We start from the raw sequence: 18,869 nt of genomic DNA, 5'->3' as shown, positions 1-18,869 counted from the left end.
TGTTAAAATTTACATAATAGCATTTAGCATAAAATTTACATTTACTTTAATAGCATGGAAGAATTAGTTTCATAAAATAAAAAGAATGACAAAATATTATTTTCTCATAACACTTTTGCACAGATAAAAATTAATGGTGTATACTCTCCAGAGTTACTGAATTTTGGCAAAAAGTCCATTAGAAACTAATGTTATCTTGAATTCTATGATATTTTTTGTTAGGTTTACAAATTATAAAATTTTAGTCAACAAAGTAACAGCCAAAAAAATTAAATTTTTATGGAAACCACAGCCTCCAATACTGTCAGAGAAATATTTGAGGTTGGTACATTGCCTTAAATAAGACATTTATGAAATCACAATTGAAATGACGTTAACATCACTAATGTTGTCTTTATAATTTTCAAAAGCCAAGTTAAGGTTTTCTTTATATATATATATTCTATCATTTATGTTCCTTATTGGAATGTCTTTGGGAATGACACTGATAGTCATAAAATAAACTTAGTAGTTAACATTTTTACACCCTTCTGTAATATTTTGGTTTCAATTTGTTAAAGTTAACATTTATCATGAAGCTTTGTTGACTCAGGGTCTGTCTACTGAAACAATTTAAAAGCTACACTAAAACTGCTAATCACCATATTACAAGTTATATAAAATTTGTATCTATTACTGACCTGGCTTTGGAGCAGGTTTTGGGGGTGGTGGAGCAGCTTGAAGTAACTTGGCCATTTAAAGGTAAAACTTTTATGATACACTTTGGAGAATTCAGTTGTGGCTGAAAAATACACACATAACAGATGTAAAACAGGGATACTGGCATTTATACTTAAGAGTGATTATATCTATAAGTTTAATCAGTGATGACGAGAAACCCACTTGTTGAGAAATTTATATGCAAAAACGGCTCGTTTGGGCTGAGAAAACACTTTACATAGAAGAGCGAACAACGTTTCGACCTTCTTCGGTCATCGTCAGGTTCACAAAGAAAGAGGTAACTGACCGGAAGCTGACCACATGTTTGAAAGGGGTTGTGTAACTGTGTGTCGAAATGTAGAGGGCGGTATTAGATGTTTGAATATATAATTTTATTTATTATATTAATATAGGTATAAAGGCGTTCCTTTATATTGGTTTATTTTGGGTTTAAGTTGTTGTATAAGTAAGGCTTCTTTAATTTTACGTTTGTTTATGTTTGTTTCTTTATTTAGTATTTGAGTGTTTTCTATGGTTATGTTGTGTTTATTTGACTTGCAGTGTTCGAAAACGTGTGAAGGTGACTTTTATGTTCTTTGAATCTGGTTTCCATTTTCTACTTGTTTCTCAATATAGAAGTCGTGGCAGTTATCACATTGTATTTTATAAATAATGTTGGTGTGGTGTTTGTCAGTGTAGTTTTTACATAGTATAGACCTCAGTTTTGTGCCGGGTTTTTGAATAAATTTGGTATTAATTGGAATGTCATATTTTGTTACTAATTTTGCCAAATGTTGGTTATTTGTTTGCTGATGTCGGGAATATATGGTATACAGCAGTATATGGTTTCGTGTTTTTTTTTTCGTGAGCTGTATTTACTTTAGTTGGTTGATTTTGCTTTCTGTCTAGGTGTGTGCGTATAATGTTTTCTACGGTTTGTGGAGGAAACTTATTGATGTTGGTGAAGTATTGTTTTATTTTGTCTAATTCATCGTTAATTTTATCTGGTGTGCATAGTTTTATGGCTGTGTTTATTTGGTTTCTTAGTATGTTGAGTTTTTGTTTTGTTTCATGTGCTGAGTCCCAAGGAATGTATAGTCCAGTATGGGTGATTTTTCGGTGGATTTCTGTTTGAAATTGTGTATCAGTTCTTGTAATTTTGAGGTTAAGAAATGATATTTGATTGTTTTCTTCCTGTTCACATGTGAAGTTGATGTTGGGATGTATAGAGTTAATGTGATTGAAAAAATTAAGTATGTGTTCTGTAGATTTGAATCCCGCAACCGTGTCATCTACATATCTATACCAGTATAGTGGTGGATGTAATGCTGTGTTAATTGCTTGTGTTTCAACTTGTGTCATAAAAATATTGGCTAGAACTGGTGATACTGGGTTGCCCATGCTTAGGCCGTTTGTTTGTATATAGTTTTGGTTGTTGAACATGAAGTTTGTCTTTATCGTGGTGAATTCTATGAGGGTTGCTAACTGGTTACTGGGAATTTCTATAGTTGGGTTAGGGTCTCGGATATAGAGTTCTAAGGCTATCTTGCAGGCTTCAGTGGTTGGAACTTCTGTAAAGAGGGATATAACATCGAAACTGGCCATTAAGGCTTTATGATTAAGTTGATTTAGATTAGACTTGAAATTAAAAGAGTCTTTGATAAATGAGCTGGCTGATGTTACATATTTGGAGAATGCCCATGCTATGTATTTACCAAGGTTGTAATTAAACGATTCGTATGTGGACATTATTGGTCGTAATGGACAATCTGGTTTATGAGGTTTGGGGATGCCGTATATTTGTGGTGTGCGTGAGTCGGTTTTACGTAGGTAGGAATAAAGTGTTTGTGAAATTGTGTTGGCTTTTTTCATTTGTAGTAGTAACTTGTTCAGTTGCGTCTCGTGTGTCTTTGTTGGATTTGTGTGTATAGGTTTAAATTTGTTCGTGTCTGATAGGATGTTATTCATTTTTTGGATGTATTCATTCGTGTTCATTATGACTATTGCGTTACCTTTATCTGCTTTTAGAATTTTTATGTTTTGTCTTGTTTTAGGTTTTTATGCAATTAATGTCTATTTTTGTAAGGTTGTTTTCAGTTTTCTGTTTTGTGAAATTATGTTGATGGTTTTGTGAGAAAATTCTTTGAAAAAATCGTTTAAGATGTTGTTTTAGGTGTTTCTGGAAAATATAAATTTGTAATTTTACCTGGGAAGGTTGGCTGTTGGATGTCAATAAAATTATCTAAGTTGTCTTCTTTCTGTTGGTTGTTTTGGTTGTTTCCTTGTTTTTGTTCTCTGTAGAAAGTATCACAAGTCTCCTGGCTAGGTCTTCTAAACATGTTTTGATTTCTATGGTTGGAATGTGCCTAGGTGCTATAGCGAAGTTGAGTCCTTTGTTAAGTAGATGTATCTCGTCTGTGTTTAATTGACGGTCGGATCTGTTAATTATGAGGTTAGTCAACGGTTTGTCGTTTTGGTGTCTTTTCTGTTGTTTGCATCTTAGTTTTCTAGTTTTTTGTTGTGGCAGATCTTTTGTCTCTGTCGTTTTTAGTATTGATTTGGTTTATGTTTCGTTGTATAAGTCCGTAAATCTCTGGTTTAATGCAGCATGCCAGTTGATGGTCTAGATTCATTTTTTGTTTTGTAAGTCATGTAGTTCTTTATATTTTGTGTTCAACATGGCTTTCAGTAGTTTTTCTGTAAATTTTGAATAATGTTTGTGTATGTATTAAAATTTTTTGAAAGTTTTACCTTTACAAAATTAGGGGTTAGTTGTTCTTTTCTACATTGTTGAATAAAATAAATGTCATTTCTTCTATTAATAATTCGTTGGTTTAAATTCCTTAGTTTCTTAACGATCGTGTGAGCGTGTACTGTTAATAGTGGTGTACGGTATGCTAGTTCAGACATAATGGTAACAGGTAAGTACAAATACACTGAGAAAAACACAAAACTTACACTTCTCGTACAGTCGCCGCGATGAAACAATAATCAGTGATGACGAGAAACCCACTTGTTGAGAAATTTATATGCAAAACGGCTCGTTTGGGCTGAGAAAACACTTTACATAGAAGAGCGAACAACGTTTCGACCTTCTTCGGTCATCGTCAGGTTCACAAAGAAAGAGGTAACTGACCGGAAGCTGACCACATGTTTGAAAGGGGTTGTGTAACTGTGTGTCGAAATGTAGAGGGCGGTATTAGATGTTTGAATATATAATTTTATTTATTATATTAATATAGGTATAAAGGCGTTCCTTTATATTGGTTTATTTTGGGTTTAAGTTGTTGTATAAGTAAGGCTTCTTTAATTTTACGTTTGTTTATGTTTGTTTCTTTATTTAGTATTTGAGTGTTTTCTATGGTTATGTTGTGTTTATTTGACTTGCAGTGTTCGAAAACGTGTGAAGGTGACTTTTTATGTTCTTTGAATCTGGTTTCCATTTTTCTACTTGTTTCTCCAATATAGAAGTCGTGGCAGTTATCACATTGTATTTTATAAATAATGTTGGTGTGGTGTTTGTCAGTGTAGTTTTTACATAGTATAGACCTCAGTTTTGTGCCGGGTTTTTGAATAAATTTGGTATTAATTGGAATGTCATATTTTGTTACTAATTTTTGCCAAATGTTGGTTATTTGTTTGCTGATGTCGGGAATATATGGTATACAGCAGTATATGGTTTCGTGTTTTTTTTTTGATTCGTGAGCTGTATTTACTTTAGTTGGTTGATTTTGCTTTCTGTCTAGGTGTGTGCGTATAATGTTTTCTACGGTTTGTGGAGGAAACTTATTGATGTTGGTGAAGTATTGTTTTATTTTGTCTAATTCATCGTTAATTTTATCTGGTGTGCATAGTTTTATGGCTGTGTTTATTTGGTTTCTTAGTATGTTGAGTTTTTGTTTTGTTTCATGTGCTGAGTCCCAAGGAATGTATAGTCCAGTATGGGTGATTTTTCGGTGGATTTCTGTTTGAAATTGTGTATCAGTTCTTGTAATTTTGAGGTTAAGAAATGATATTTGATTGTTTTCTTCCTGTTCACATGTGAAGTTGATGTTGGGATGTATAGAGTTAATGTGATTGAAAAAATTAAGTATGTGTTCTGTAGATTTGAATCCCGCAACCGTGTCATCTACATATCTATACCAGTATAGTGGTGGATGTAATGCTGTGTTAATTGCTTGTGTTTCAACTTGTGTCATAAAAATATTGGCTAGAACTGGTGATACTGGGTTGCCCATGCTTAGGCCGTTTGTTTGTATATAGTTTTGGTTGTTGAACATGAAGTTTGTCTTTATCGTGGTGAATTCTATGAGGGTTGCTAACTGGTTACTGGGAATTTCTATAGTTGGGTTAGGGTCTCGGATATAGAGTTCTAAGGCTATCTTGCAGGCTTCAGTGGTTGGAACTTCTGTAAAGAGGGATATAACATCGAAACTGGCCATTAAGGCTTTATGATTAAGTTGATTTAGATTAGACTTGAAATTAAAAGAGTCTTTGATAAATGAGCTGGCTGATGTTACATATTTGGAGAATGCCCATGCTATGTATTTACCAAGGTTGTAATTAAACGATTCGTATGTGGACATTATTGGTCGTAATGGACAATCTGGTTTATGAGGTTTGGGGATGCCGTATATTTGTGGTGTGCGTGAGTCGGTTTTACGTAGGTAGGAATAAAGTGTTTGTGAAATTGTGTTGGCTTTTTTCATTTGTAGTAGTAACTTGTTCAGTTGCGTCTCGTGTGTCTTTGTTGGATTTGTGTGTATAGGTTTAAATTTGTTCGTGTCTGATAGGATGTTATTCATTTTTTGGATGTATTCATTCGTGTTCATTATGACTATTGCGTTACCTTTATCTGCTTTTAGAATTTTTATGTTTTTGTCTTGTTTTAGGTTTTTTATGCAATTAATGTCTATTTTTGTAAGGTTGTTTTTCAGTTTTCTGTTTTGTGAAATTATGTTGATGGTTTTGTGAGAAAATTCTTTGAAAAAATCGTTTAAGATGTTGTTTTAGGTGTTTCTGGAAAATATAAATTTGTAATTTTACCTGGGAAGGTTGGCTGTTGGATGTCAATAAAATTATCTAAGTTGTCTTCTTTCTGTTGGTTGTTTTGGTTGTTTCCTTGTTTTTTGTTCTCTGTAGAAAGTATCACAAGTCTCCTGGCTAGGTCTTCTAAACATGTTTTGATTTCTATGGTTGGAATGTGCCTAGGTGCTATAGCGAAGTTGAGTCCTTTGTTAAGTAGATGTATCTCGTCTGTGTTTAATTGACGGTCGGATCTGTTAATTATGAGGTTAGTCAACGGTTTGTCGTTTTGGTGTCTTTTCTGTTGTTTGCATCTTAGTTTTCTAGTTTTTGTTGTGGCAGATCTTTTTTGTCTCTGTCGTTTTAGTATTGATTTGGTTTATGTTTCGTTGTATAAGTCCGTAAATCTCTGGTTTAATGCAGCATGCCAGTTGATGGTCTAGATTCATTTTTTGTTTTTGTAAGTCATGTAGTTCTTTATATTTTGTGTTCAACATGGCTTTCAGTAGTTTTTTCTGTAAATTTTGAATAATGTTTGTGTATGTATTAAAATTTTTTGAAAGTTTTACCTTTACAAAATTAGGGGTTAGTTGTTCTTTTCTACATTGTTGAATAAAATAAATGTCATTTCTTCTATTAATAATTCGTTGGTTTAAATTCCTTAGTTTCTTAACGATCGTGTGAGCGTGTACTGTTAATAGTGGTGTACGGTATGCTAGTTCAGACATAATGGTAACAGGTAAGTACAAATACACTGAGAAAAACACAAAACTTACACTTCTCGTACAGTCGCCGCGATGAAACAATAATCAGTGATGACGAGAAACCCACTTGTTGAGAAATTTATATGCAAAACGGCTCGTTTGGGCTGAAAAACACTTTACATAGAAGAGCGAACAACGTTTCGACCTTCTTCGGTCATCGTCAGGTTCACAAAGAAAGAGGTAACTGACCGGAAGCTGACCACATGTTTGAAAGGGGTTGTGTAACTGTGTGTCGAAATGTAGAGGGCGGTATTAGATGTTTGAATATATAATTTTATTTATTATATTAATATAGGTATAAAGGCGTTCCTTTATATTGGTTTATTTTGGGTTTAAGTTGTTGTATAAGTAAGGCTTCTTTAATTTTACGTTTGTTTATGTTTGTTTCTTTATTTAGTATTTGAGTGTTTTCTATGGTTATGTTGTGTTTATTTGACTTGCAGTGTTCGAAAACGTGTGAAGGTGACTTTTATGTTCTTTGAATCTGGTTTCCATTTTCTACTTGTTTCTCAATATAGAAGTCGTGGCAGTTATCACATTGTATTTTATAAATAATGTTGGTGTGGTGTTTGTCAGTGTAGTTTTACATAGTATAGACCTCAGTTTTGTGCCGGGTTTTGAATAAATTTGGTATTAATTGGAATGTCATATTTTGTTACTAATTTTGCCAAATGTTGGTTATTTGTTTGCTGATGTCGGGAATATATGGTATACAGCAGTATATGGTTTCGTGTTTTTTTTTTGATTCGTGAGCTGTATTTACTTTAGTTGGTTGATTTTGCTTTCTGTCTAGGTGTGTGCGTATAATGTTTTCTACGGTTTGTGGAGGAAACTTATTGATGTTAGTGAAGTATTGTTTTATTTTGTCTAATTCATCGTTAATTTTATCTGGTGTGCATAGTTTTATGGCTGTGTTTATTTGGTTTCTTAGTATGTTGAGTTTTTGTTTTGTTTCATGTGCTGAGTCCCAAGGAATGTATAGTCCAGTATGGGTGATTTTTCGGTGGATTTCTGTTTGAAATTGTGTATCAGTTCTTGTAATTTTGAGGTTAAGAAATGATATTTGATTGTTTTCTTCCTGTTCACATGTGAAGTTGATGTTGGGATGTATAGAGTTAATGTGATTGAAAAAATTAAGTATGTGTTCTGTAGATTTGAATCCCGCAACCGTGTCATCTACATATCTATACCAGTATAGTGGTGGATGTAATGCTGTGTTAATTGCTTGTGTTTCAACTTGTGTCATAAAATATTGGCTAGAACTGGTGATACTGGGTTGCCCATGCTTAGGCCGTTTGTTTGTATATAGTTTTGGTTGTTGAACATGAAGTTTGTCTTTATCGTGGTGAATTCTATGAGGGTTGCTAACTGGTTACTGGGAATTTCTATAGTTGGGTTAGGGTCTCGGATATAGAGTTCTAAGGCTATCTTGCAGGCTTCAGTGGTTGGAACTTCTGTAAAGAGGATATAACATCGAAACTGGCCATTAAGGCTTTATGATTAAGTTGATTTAGATTAGACTTGAAATTAAAAGAGTCTTTGATAAATGAGCTGGCTGATGTTACATATTTGGAGAATGCCCATGCTATGTATTTACCAAGGTTGTAATTAAACGATTCATATGTGGACATTATTGGTCGTAATGGACAATCTGGTTTATGAGGTTTGGGGATGCCGTATATTTGTGGTGTGCGTGAGTCGGTTTTACGTAGGTAGGAATAAAGTGTTTGTGAAATTGTGTTGGCTTTTTTCATTTGTAGTAGTAACTTGTTCAGTTGCGTCTCGTGTGTCTTTGTTGGATTTGTGTGTATAGGTTTAAATTTGTTCGTGTCTGATAGGATGTTATTCATTTTTGGATGTATTCATTCGTGTTCATTATGACTATTGCGTTACCTTTATCTGCTTTTAGAATTTTATGTTTTTGTCTTGTTTTAGGTTTTTATGCAATTAATGTCTATTTTTGTAAGGTTGTTTTCAGTTTTCTGTTTTGTGAAATTATGTTGATGGTTTTGTGAGAAAATTCTTTGAAAAAATCGTTTAAGATGTTGTTTTTAGGTGTTTCTGGAAAATATAAATTTGTAATTTTACCTGGGAAGGTTGGCTGTTGGATGTCAATAAAATTATCTAAGTTGTCTTCTTTCTGTTGGTTGTTTTTGGTTGTTTCCTTGTTTTTGTTCTCTGTAGAAAGTATCACAAGTCTCCTGGCTAGGTCTTCTAAACATGTTTTGATTTCTATGGTTGGAATGTGCCTAGGTGCTATAGCGAAGTTGAGTCCTTTGTTAAGTAGATGTATCTCGTCTGTGTTTAATTGACGGTCGGATCTGTTAATTATGAGGTTAGTCAACGGTTTGTCGTTTTGGTGTCTTTTCTGTTGTTTGCATCTTAGTTTTTCTAGTTTTTTGTTGTGGCAGATCTTTTTGTCTCTGTCGTTTTTAGTATTGATTTGGTTTATGTTTCGTTGTATAAGTCCGTAAATCTCTGGTTTAATGCAGCATGCCAGTTGATGGTCTAGATTCATTTTTTGTTTTTGGTAAGTCATGTAGTTCTTTATATTTTGTGTTCAACATGGCTTTCAGTAGTTTTTCTGTAAATTTTGAATAATGTTTGTGTATGTATTAAAATTTTTTGAAAGTTTTACCTTTACAAAATTAGGGGTTAGTTGTTCTTTTCTACATTGTTGAATAAAATAAATGTCATTTCTTCTATTAATAATTCGTTGGTTTAAATTCCTTAGTTTCTTAACGATCGTGTGAGCGTGTACTGTTAATAGTGGTGTACGGTATGCTAGTTCAGACATAATGGTAACAGGTAAGTACAAATACACTGAGAAAAACACAAAAACTTACACTTCTCGTACAGTCGCCGCGATGAAACAATAATCAGTGATGACGAGAAACCCACTTGTTGAGAAATTTATATGCAAAAACGGCTCGTTTGGGCTGAGAAAACACTTTACATAGAAGAGCGAACAACGTTTCGACCTTCTTCGGTCATCGTCAGGTTCACAAAGAAAGAGGTAACTGACCGGAAGCTGACCACATGTTTGAAAGGGGTTGTGTAACTGTGTGTCGAAATGTAGAGGGCGGTATTAGATGTTTGAATATATAATTTTATTTATTATATTAATATAGGTATAAAGGCGTTCCTTTATATTGGTTTATTTTGGGTTTAAGTTGTTGTATAAGTAAGGCTTCTTTAATTTTACGTTTGTTTATGTTTGTTTCTTTATTTAGTATTTGAGTGTTTTCTATGGTTATGTTGTGTTTATTTGACTTGCAGTGTTCGAAAACGTGTGAAGGTGACTTTTTATGTTCTTTGAATCTGGTTTCCATTTTCTACTTGTTTCTCAATATAGAAGTCGTGGCAGTTATCACATTGTATTTTATAAATAATGTTGGTGTGGTGTTTGTCAGTGTAGTTTTACATAGTATAGACCTCAGTTTTGTGCCGGGTTTTGAATAAATTTGGTATTAATTGGAATGTCATATTTTGTTACTAATTTTGCCAAATGTTGGTTATTTGTTTGCTGATGTCGGGAATATATGGTATACAGCAGTATATGGTTTCGTGTTTTTTTTGATTCGTGAGCTGTATTTACTTTAGTTGGTTGATTTTGCTTTCTGTCTAGGTGTGTGCGTATAATGTTTTCTACGGTTTGTGGAGGAAACTTATTGATGTTGGTGAAGTATTGTTTTATTTTGTCTAATTCATCGTTAATTTTATCTGGTGTGCATAGTTTTATGGCTGTGTTTATTTGGTTTCTTAGTATGTTGAGTTTTTGTTTTGTTTCATGTGCTGAGTCCCAAGGAATGTATAGTCCAGTATGGGTGATTTTTCGGTGGATTTCTGTTTGAAATTGTGTATCAGTTCTTGTAATTTTGAGGTTAAGAAATGATATTTGATTGTTTTCTTCCTGTTCACATGTGAAGTTGATGTTGGGATGTATAGAGTTAATGTGATTGAAAAAATTAAGTATGTGTTCTGTAGATTTGAATCCCGCAACCGTGTCATCTACATATCTATACCAGTATAGTGGTGGATGTAATGCTGTGTTAATTGCTTGTGTTTCAACTTGTGTCATAAAAATATTGGCTAGAACTGGTGATACTGGGTTGCCCATGCTTAGGCCGTTTGTTTGTATATAGTTTTGGTTGTTGAACATGAAGTTTGTCTTTATCGTGGTGAATTCTATGAGGGTTGCTAACTGGTTACTGGGAATTTCTATAGTTGGGTTAGGGTCTCGGATATAGAGTTCTAAGGCTATCTTGCAGGCTTCAGTGGTTGGAACTTCTGTAAAGAGGGATATAACATCGAAACTGGCCATTAAGGCTTTATGATTAAGTTGATTTAGATTAGACTTGAAATTAAAAGAGTCTTTGATAAATGAGCTGGCTGATGTTACATATTTGGAGAATGCCCATGCTATGTATTTACCAAGGTTGTAATTAAACGATTCGTATGTGGACATTATTGGTCGTAATGGACAATCTGGTTTATGAGGTTTGGGGATGCCGTATATTTGTGGTGTGCGTGAGTCGGTTTTACGTAGGTAGGAATAAAGTGTTTGTGAAATTGTGTTGGCTTTTTTCATTTGTAGTAGTAACTTGTTCAGTTGCGTCTCGTGTGTCTTTGTTGGATTTGTGTGTATAGGTTTAAATTTGTTCGTGTCTGATAGGATGTTATTCATTTTTGGATGTATTCATTCGTGTTCATTATGACTATTGCGTTACCTTTATCTGCTTTTAGAATTTTTATGTTTTTTGTCTTGTTTTAGGTTTTTTATGCAATTAATGTCTATTTTTGTAAGGTTGTTTTCAGTTTTCTGTTTTGTGAAATTATGTTGATGGTTTTGTGAGAAAATTCTTTGAAAAAATCGTTTAAGATGTTGTTTTTAGGTGTTTCTGGAAAATATAAATTTGTAATTTTACCTGGGAAGGTTGGCTGTTGGATGTCAATAAAATTATCTAAGTTGTCTTCTTTCTGTTGGTTGTTTTTGGTTGTTTCCTTGTTTTTGTTCTCTGTAGAAAGTATCACAAGTCTCCTGGCTAGGTCTTCTAAACATGTTTTGATTTCTATGGTTGGAATGTGCCTAGGTGCTATAGCGAAGTTGAGTCCTTTGTTAAGTAGATGTATCTCGTCTGTGTTTAATTGACGGTCGGATCTGTTAATTATGAGGTTAGTCAACGGTTTGTCGTTTTGGTGTCTTTTCTGTTGTTTGCATCTTAGTTTTTCTAGTTTTTTTGTTGTGGCAGATCTTTTTGTCTCTGTCGTTTTTAGTATTGATTTGGTTTATGTTTCGTTGTATAAGTCCGTAAATCTCTGGTTTAATGCAGCATGCCAGTTGATGGTCTAGATTCATTTTTTGTTTTTGTAAGTCATGTAGTTCTTTATATTTTGTGTTCAACATGGCTTTCAGTAGTTTTTTCTGTAAATTTTGAATAATGTTTGTGTATGTATTAAAATTTTTTGAAAGTTTTACCTTTACAAAATTAGGGGTTAGTTGTTCTTTTCTACATTGTTGAATAAAATAAATGTCATTTCTTCTATTAATAATTCGTTGGTTTAAATTCCTTAGTTTCTTAACGATCGTGTGAGCGTGTACTGTTAATAGTGGTGTACGGTATGCTAGTTCAGACATAATGGTAACAGGTAAGTACAAATACACTGAGAAAAACACAAAAACTTACACTTCTCGTACAGTCGCCGCGATGAAACAATAATCAGTGATGACGAGAAACCCACTTGTTGAGAAATTTATATGCAAAAAACGGCTCGTTTGGGCTGAGAAAACACTTTACATAGAAGAGCGAACAACGTTTCGACCTTCTTCGGTCATCGTCAGGTTCACAAAGAAAGAGGTAACTGACCGGAAGCTGACCACATGTTTGAAAGGGGTTGTGTAACTGTGTGTCGAAATGTAGAGGGCGGTATTAGATGTTTGAATATATAATTTTATTTATTATATTAATATAGGTATAAAGGCGTTCCTTTATATTGGTTTATTTTGGGTTTAAGTTGTTGTATAAGTAAGGCTTCTTTAATTTTACGTTTGTTTATGTTTGTTTCTTTATTTAGTATTTGAGTGTTTTCTATGGTTATGTTGTGTTTATTTGACTTGCAGTGTTCGAAAACGTGTGAAGGTGACTTTTTATGTTCTTTGAATCTGGTTTCCATTTTTCTACTTGTTTCTCCAATATAGAAGTCGTGGCAGTTATCACATTGTATTTTATAAATAATGTTGGTGTGGTGTTTGTCAGTGTAGTTTTTACATAGTATAGACCTCAGTTTTGTGCCGGGTTTTTGAATAAATTTGGTATTAATTGGAATGTCATATTTTGTTACTAATTTTTTGCCAAATGTTGGTTATTTGTTTGCTGATGTCGGGAATATATGGTATACAGCAGTATATGGTTTCGTGGTTTTTTGATTCGTGAGCTGTATTTACTTTAGTTGGTTGATTTTGCTTTCTGTCTAGGTGTGTGCGTATAATGTTTTCTACGGTTTGTGGAGGAAACTTATTGATGTTGGTGAAGTATTGTTTTATTTTGTCTAATTCATCGTTAATTTTATCTGGTGTGCATAGTTTTATGGCTGTGTTTATTTGGTTTCTTAGTATGTTGAGTTTTTGTTTTGTTTCATGTGCTGAGTCCCAAGGAATGTATAGTCCAGTATGGGTGATTTTTCGGTGGATTTCTGTTTGAAATTGTGTATCAGTCTGTATTGTGTATCAGTATTATGTCTGAACTAGCATACCGTACACCACTATTAACAGTACACGCTCACACGATCGTTAAGAAACTAAGGAATTTAAACCAACGAATTATTAATAGAAGAAATGACATTTATTTTATTCAACAATGTAGAAAAGAACAACTAACCCCTAATTTTGTAAAGGTAAAACTTTCAAAAAATTTTAATACATACACAAACATTATTCAAAATTTACAGAAAAAACTACTGAAAGCCATGTTGAACACAAAATATAAAGAACTACATGACTTACAAAAACAAAAAATGAATCTAGACCATCAACTGGCATGCTGCATTAAACCAGAGATTTACGGACTTATACAACGAAACATAAACCAAATCAATACTAAAAACGACAGAGACAAAAGATCTGCCACAACAAAAACTAGAAAAACTAAGATGCAAACAACAGAAAGACACCAAAACGACAAACCGTTGACTAACCTCATAATTAACAGATCCGACCGTCAATTAAACACAGACGAGATACATCTACTTAACAAAGGACTCAACTTCGCTATAGCACCTAGGCACATTCAACCATAGAAATCAAAACATGTTTAGAAGACCTAGCCAGGAGACTTGTGATACTTTCTACAGAGAACAAAACAAGGAAACAACCAAAAACAACCAACAGAAAGAAGACAACTTAGATAATTTTATTGACATCCAACAGCCAACCTTCCCAGGTAAAATTACAAATTTATATTTTCCAGAAACACCTAAAAACAACATCTTAAACGATTTTTTCAAAGAATTTTCTCACAAAACCATCAACATAATTTCACAAAACAGAAAACTGAAAACAACCTTACAAAATAGACATTAATTGCATAAAAACCTAAAACAAGACAAAAACATAAAAATTCTAAAAGCAGATAAAGGTAACGCAATAGTCATAATGAACACGAATGAATACATCCAAAAAATGAATAACATCCTATCAGACACGAACAAATTTAAACCTATACACACAAATCCAACAAAGACACACGAGACGCAACTGAACAAGTTACTACTACAAATGAAAAAAGCCAACACAATTTCACAAACACTTTATTCCTACCTACATAAAACCGACTCACGCACACCACAAATATACGGCATCCCCAAACCTCATAAACCAGATTGTCCATTACGACCAATAATGTCCACATACGAATCGTTTAATTACAACCTTGGTAAATACATAGCATGGGCATTCTCCAAATATGTAACATCAGCCAGCTCATTTATCAAAGACTCTTTTAATTTCAAGTCTAATCTAAATCAACTTAATCATAAAGCCTTAATGGCCAGTTTCGATGTTATATCCTCTTTACAGAAGTTCCAACCACTGAAGCCTGCAAGATAGCCTTAGAACTCTATATCCGAGACCCTAACCCAACTATAGAAATTCCCAGTAACCAGTTAGCAACCCTCATAGAATTCACCACGATAAGACAAACTTCATGTTCAACAACCAAAACTATATACAAACAAACGGCCTAAGCATGGGCAACCCAGTATCACCAGTTCTAGCCAATATTTTTATGACACAAGTTGAAACACAAGCAATTAACACAGCATTACATCCACCACTATACTGGTATAGATATGTAGATGACACGGTTGCGGGATTCAAATCTACAGAACACATACTTAATTTTTTCAATCACATTAACTCTATACATCCCAACATCAACTTCACATGTGAACAGGAAGAAAACAATCAAATATCATTTCTTAACCTCAAAATTACAAGAACTGATACACAATTTCAAACAGAAATCCACCGAAAAATCACCCATACTGGACTATACATTCCTTGGGACTCAGCACATGAAACAAAACAAAACTCAACATACTAAGAAACCAAATAAACACAGCCATAAAACTATGCACACCAGATAAAATTAACGATGAATTAGACAAAATAAAACAATACTTCACCAACATCAATAAGTTTCCTCCACAAACCGTAGAAAACATTATACGCACACACCTAGACAGAAAGCAAAATCAACCAACTAAAGTAAATACAGCTCACGAATCAAAAAAAAACACGAAACCATATACTGCTGTATACCATATATTCCCGACATCAGCAAACAAATAACCAACATTTGGCAAAATTAGTAACAAAATATGACATTCAATTAATACCAAATTTATTCAAAACCCGGCACAAAACTGAGGTCTATACTATGTAAAACTACACTGACAAACACCACACCAACATTATTTATAAAATACAATGTGATAACTGCCACGACTTCTATATTGAGAAACAAGTAGAAAAATGGAAACCAGATTCAAAGAACATAAAGTCACCTTCACACGTTTTCGAACACTGCAAGTCAAATAAACACAACATAACCATAGAAAACACTCAAATACTAAATAAAGAAACAAACATAAACAAACGTAAAATTAAAGAAGCCTTACTTATACAACAACTTAAACCCAAAATAAACCAATATAAAGGAACGCCTTTATACCTATATTAATATAATAAATAAAATTATATATTCAAACATCTAATACCGCCCTCTACATTTCGACACACAGTTACACAACCCCTTTCAAACATGTGGTCAGCTTCCGGTCAGTTACCTCTTTCTTTGTGAACCTGACGATGACCGAAGAAGGTCGAAACGTTGTTCGCTCTTCTATGTAAAGTGTTTTCTCAGCCCAAACGAGCCGTTTTTGCATATAAATATCTATAAGTTTGTTTTTTTATAACAGATCCATAAAGTAGATTATAAAATTACAAGTCTGCAAAACCATGTTGTAAATATACTCTTCAAAAAAAGAAACGCAAAAGGGATATTTTTGTTATTTTAAAGAGAAATATATGTAATAACGTTACAAGCTCAGAGTATGTGATGTTACACGTGTTAAGGCACTGATTGTCAGACCAAAATGACAATAAAAGTTGTGCACTTTGAAAACAGAGGAAAACATCGGATTTTTCGCCAAAACGCATGCGTGTCCAATAACTTTGTTTGAGAGATCTGCATGTTCTGCAAGTGCAACATGTGCAAAATCCTATAAAAGTGACAGGTTTTCAGTTTCCATAGCTCAGTGTTAAGCCACCGACACGCAATACAGTTACGCCAAGACTGACTGAAGCACAATGCAACAACATTATTGGTCGCTTGGAAGCAGGCAAATCTCGATCAGATGTTGCCAGAGCTGTGAATGTCCACCCAAGCACCATCACAAGGCTATGGAATCGTCACCAACAACATGGATCAACTCGTGACCATCCACAATCTGGCAGACCTCGTGTGACCACGCCCGCACAAGATCGCAACATCCGTTACGTCACCTTCTTTTTTGAAGAGTATATTTAGTTATGATTACTCATTTGATATGTATGTCTACATAACAGGTGTTTATATGCTACACTATAAAATATTTTACTGCAAAAAAAAGTCATTTTTCTGGCTTAGAAAATTAACAAAATTGACACATAACTCTTTACAAACAACAGTCTTACTAATTCTTCTGTGGAAAAACCAAAAATTTTATTTCAAAGCTTCATGAGGATTTTCCATTAATTTTCTAATGTACAGTTTGTTTGTTCTTTTATTGGTAAGATTAGACCATAAACATGGTCTGACTCATTTTTAGTTCCTTGCAGTGAATAAGGTATATAAAACTAAGATGCTATCTTTTTCTGAGGCTATTCCTACCAGGCCTTAAAGCATAACAAAACTAAAGAGTAATGCTTATTTTTGAGACAACAACAATACAGTTAGGATTTTGTTTTATTAAAACAAATAAGCTAGCTGTTATAAAAATACTGTCAAAATAGTATGGACATGTAAAGAAAAAAACTTTTCAGAGAAGAATGTATGGATGGTTAATATCAATCATTCAAAAATAACATAAACAAGAGAGTATGAATGACATCTGCATCATACCTACAAAAATATAGTGTAGTAGGATGTTAACAAACAACAGAATAAATTAAATTCAATTGTGATTGAATAGCCATATGTGTGTGTATATTGCAAAATGTTAATTCTTGCCTGTGCAACTGTAATAAAGCTAACATCAATGGGTAATAATAACAGTACTTAAACTAGAGTTATGATTTTTTTTTTAATTATTACTAGTGGTTATAAATAATTATAAAGTAATTCTGTATCATTTATACAAAATAAGCTATGTCTGTTAATAGTAACAAAATATGACAGGTTTACTTGTAATAGAAATTTTAAATTTCTGATTATCTAAAATGGTTTATTTATTTAACCAACTGCAATTAGTGACTAACTAGAGGTTAAAGAGCTGGTAATATTAAGAGGTGAAAACATAAAGTAAGCAAAACAGAATGGAAAAAAAGAGTGAAAAAACATCCATGTTGAAATTAATGGAACTGTGCATTGAATTATTCTGAGATGGCCCTTAAAAAGCACAAATGGATAAAAGTCAGCATTAAAATAAAAAAAGAACAAAAAATCATTTCACACTTGTTCTGTTTGATATAACAGGAAAACAACAACACTGAATTTGAGTATTGTAGTAGAAAAAATGAATAAATTGGTAATGCACAGAAAGACATTTACTGATTTAGTCTTGAAAATGTATGCTTATTAAGAGTCTTTTATGTTACACAAGACTATATTTGAAAATAATTTTATGTGATTATTGTATGTGTCACTTAGTGCCATTTTAATAAGTTCCTTTCTTACTACCCAGATAACGGATATGGTAAGTTACTGTCAATATCATAAATGATTAGTTATTGCCTGAAATGAGCCAAAAGTATCGTTACTGTATTTTAGTTTCATACTGATTTTCAGAAATTGGATCTACAATTTCAAATGTTATCTGAAACTGCCTATTCTACTTGAACTTAGTAATAGTTTGCATTTTGTTTCTGAGTAACACTAACACCATAAGACCACTAAAATAACAACATAAAAAGGTAAATCTCTGACATCGCATTCTTCAACAAATATATACATGGTTAGATTTTACCGCAGACGGTAAATCGAAATTATTTTAGATTAAACTGCAGTCCGTACCAAATGAATTTGTTTAGAATTGTAAAAGTAATTCAAAACATATTTTTTCTTAACAGGAATCATAAAAGCGAGAGTTACGTATGTCTGTGCAAAATTGTTTTTAAAACTTGAAACTACACTATTAATTTATATTAAAAGTTATGACTTAAATTTCCAAAAGCTAAAATCTACTTCCCAGAAATCTGAAATAAATAAACCTTTTCAAGTCTAACTTCCTTGAATATGTTATTTCCGACAAAACCCCACTAAGCGACATCTATAAATTTAGAATTACTATCTTTCAGATTTTAAATCTTAATTTATCAATTACAGATAAAAAGGGTAAAAAATGTCAATGTATCTTCTATTACACATTTTAGGGTATAATGCTGCTGTTTCTTTACACCATGATTGATCACAGACCCAAGTAAAATGCTCACTTTATATATTTGTTTTTAATCCTTACGATTATTATATGATTTACGTAAGTTTGTTTGTTTTTTTTTAATTTCGCGCAAAGCTACACGAGGGGTGTTAGCCGTCCCAAATTTCGCAGTATAAGACTAGAAGGAAGGCAGCTAGTCATCACCACTCACCTTCAACTCTTGAGCTACTCTTTTATCAACAAATA

At 33.0% G+C, this 18,869-nt stretch overlaps 1 protein-coding gene across 4 annotated transcripts in view; it reads right to left on the bottom strand.

Annotated features, from left to right (window-relative positions):
- LOC143249087 (pyroglutamyl-peptidase 1) overlaps positions 1–18,503 on the bottom strand; it is a 95,236-nt gene extending 76,733 nt beyond the window's left edge. The window contains exons 1-2 of one of the 4 annotated variants that reach the window (XM_076498327.1): positions 18,457–18,503; positions 681–781 (exon numbers count right to left, since the gene is read on the bottom strand). Coding sequence is in view for 1 of the 4 variants with exons in the window: in XM_076498325.1 (XP_076354440.1) it covers positions 681–781; positions 18,260–18,322 (164 nt within the window). In the remaining 3 variants the exon portion in view is untranslated. The other 3 variants (XM_076498325.1, XM_076498326.1, XM_076498328.1) reach the window with 3 other exon arrangements.
- Positions 18,504–18,869: the final 366 nt, after the last annotated feature.

This window comes from Tachypleus tridentatus, chromosome 4 (genome assembly GCF_004210375.1).
Source record: "Tachypleus tridentatus isolate NWPU-2018 chromosome 4, ASM421037v1, whole genome shotgun sequence".
Lineage (NCBI taxonomy): Eukaryota > Metazoa > Arthropoda > Merostomata > Xiphosura > Limulidae > Tachypleus > Tachypleus tridentatus.
This window is presented reverse-complemented; position numbering and strand designations above follow the sequence as displayed.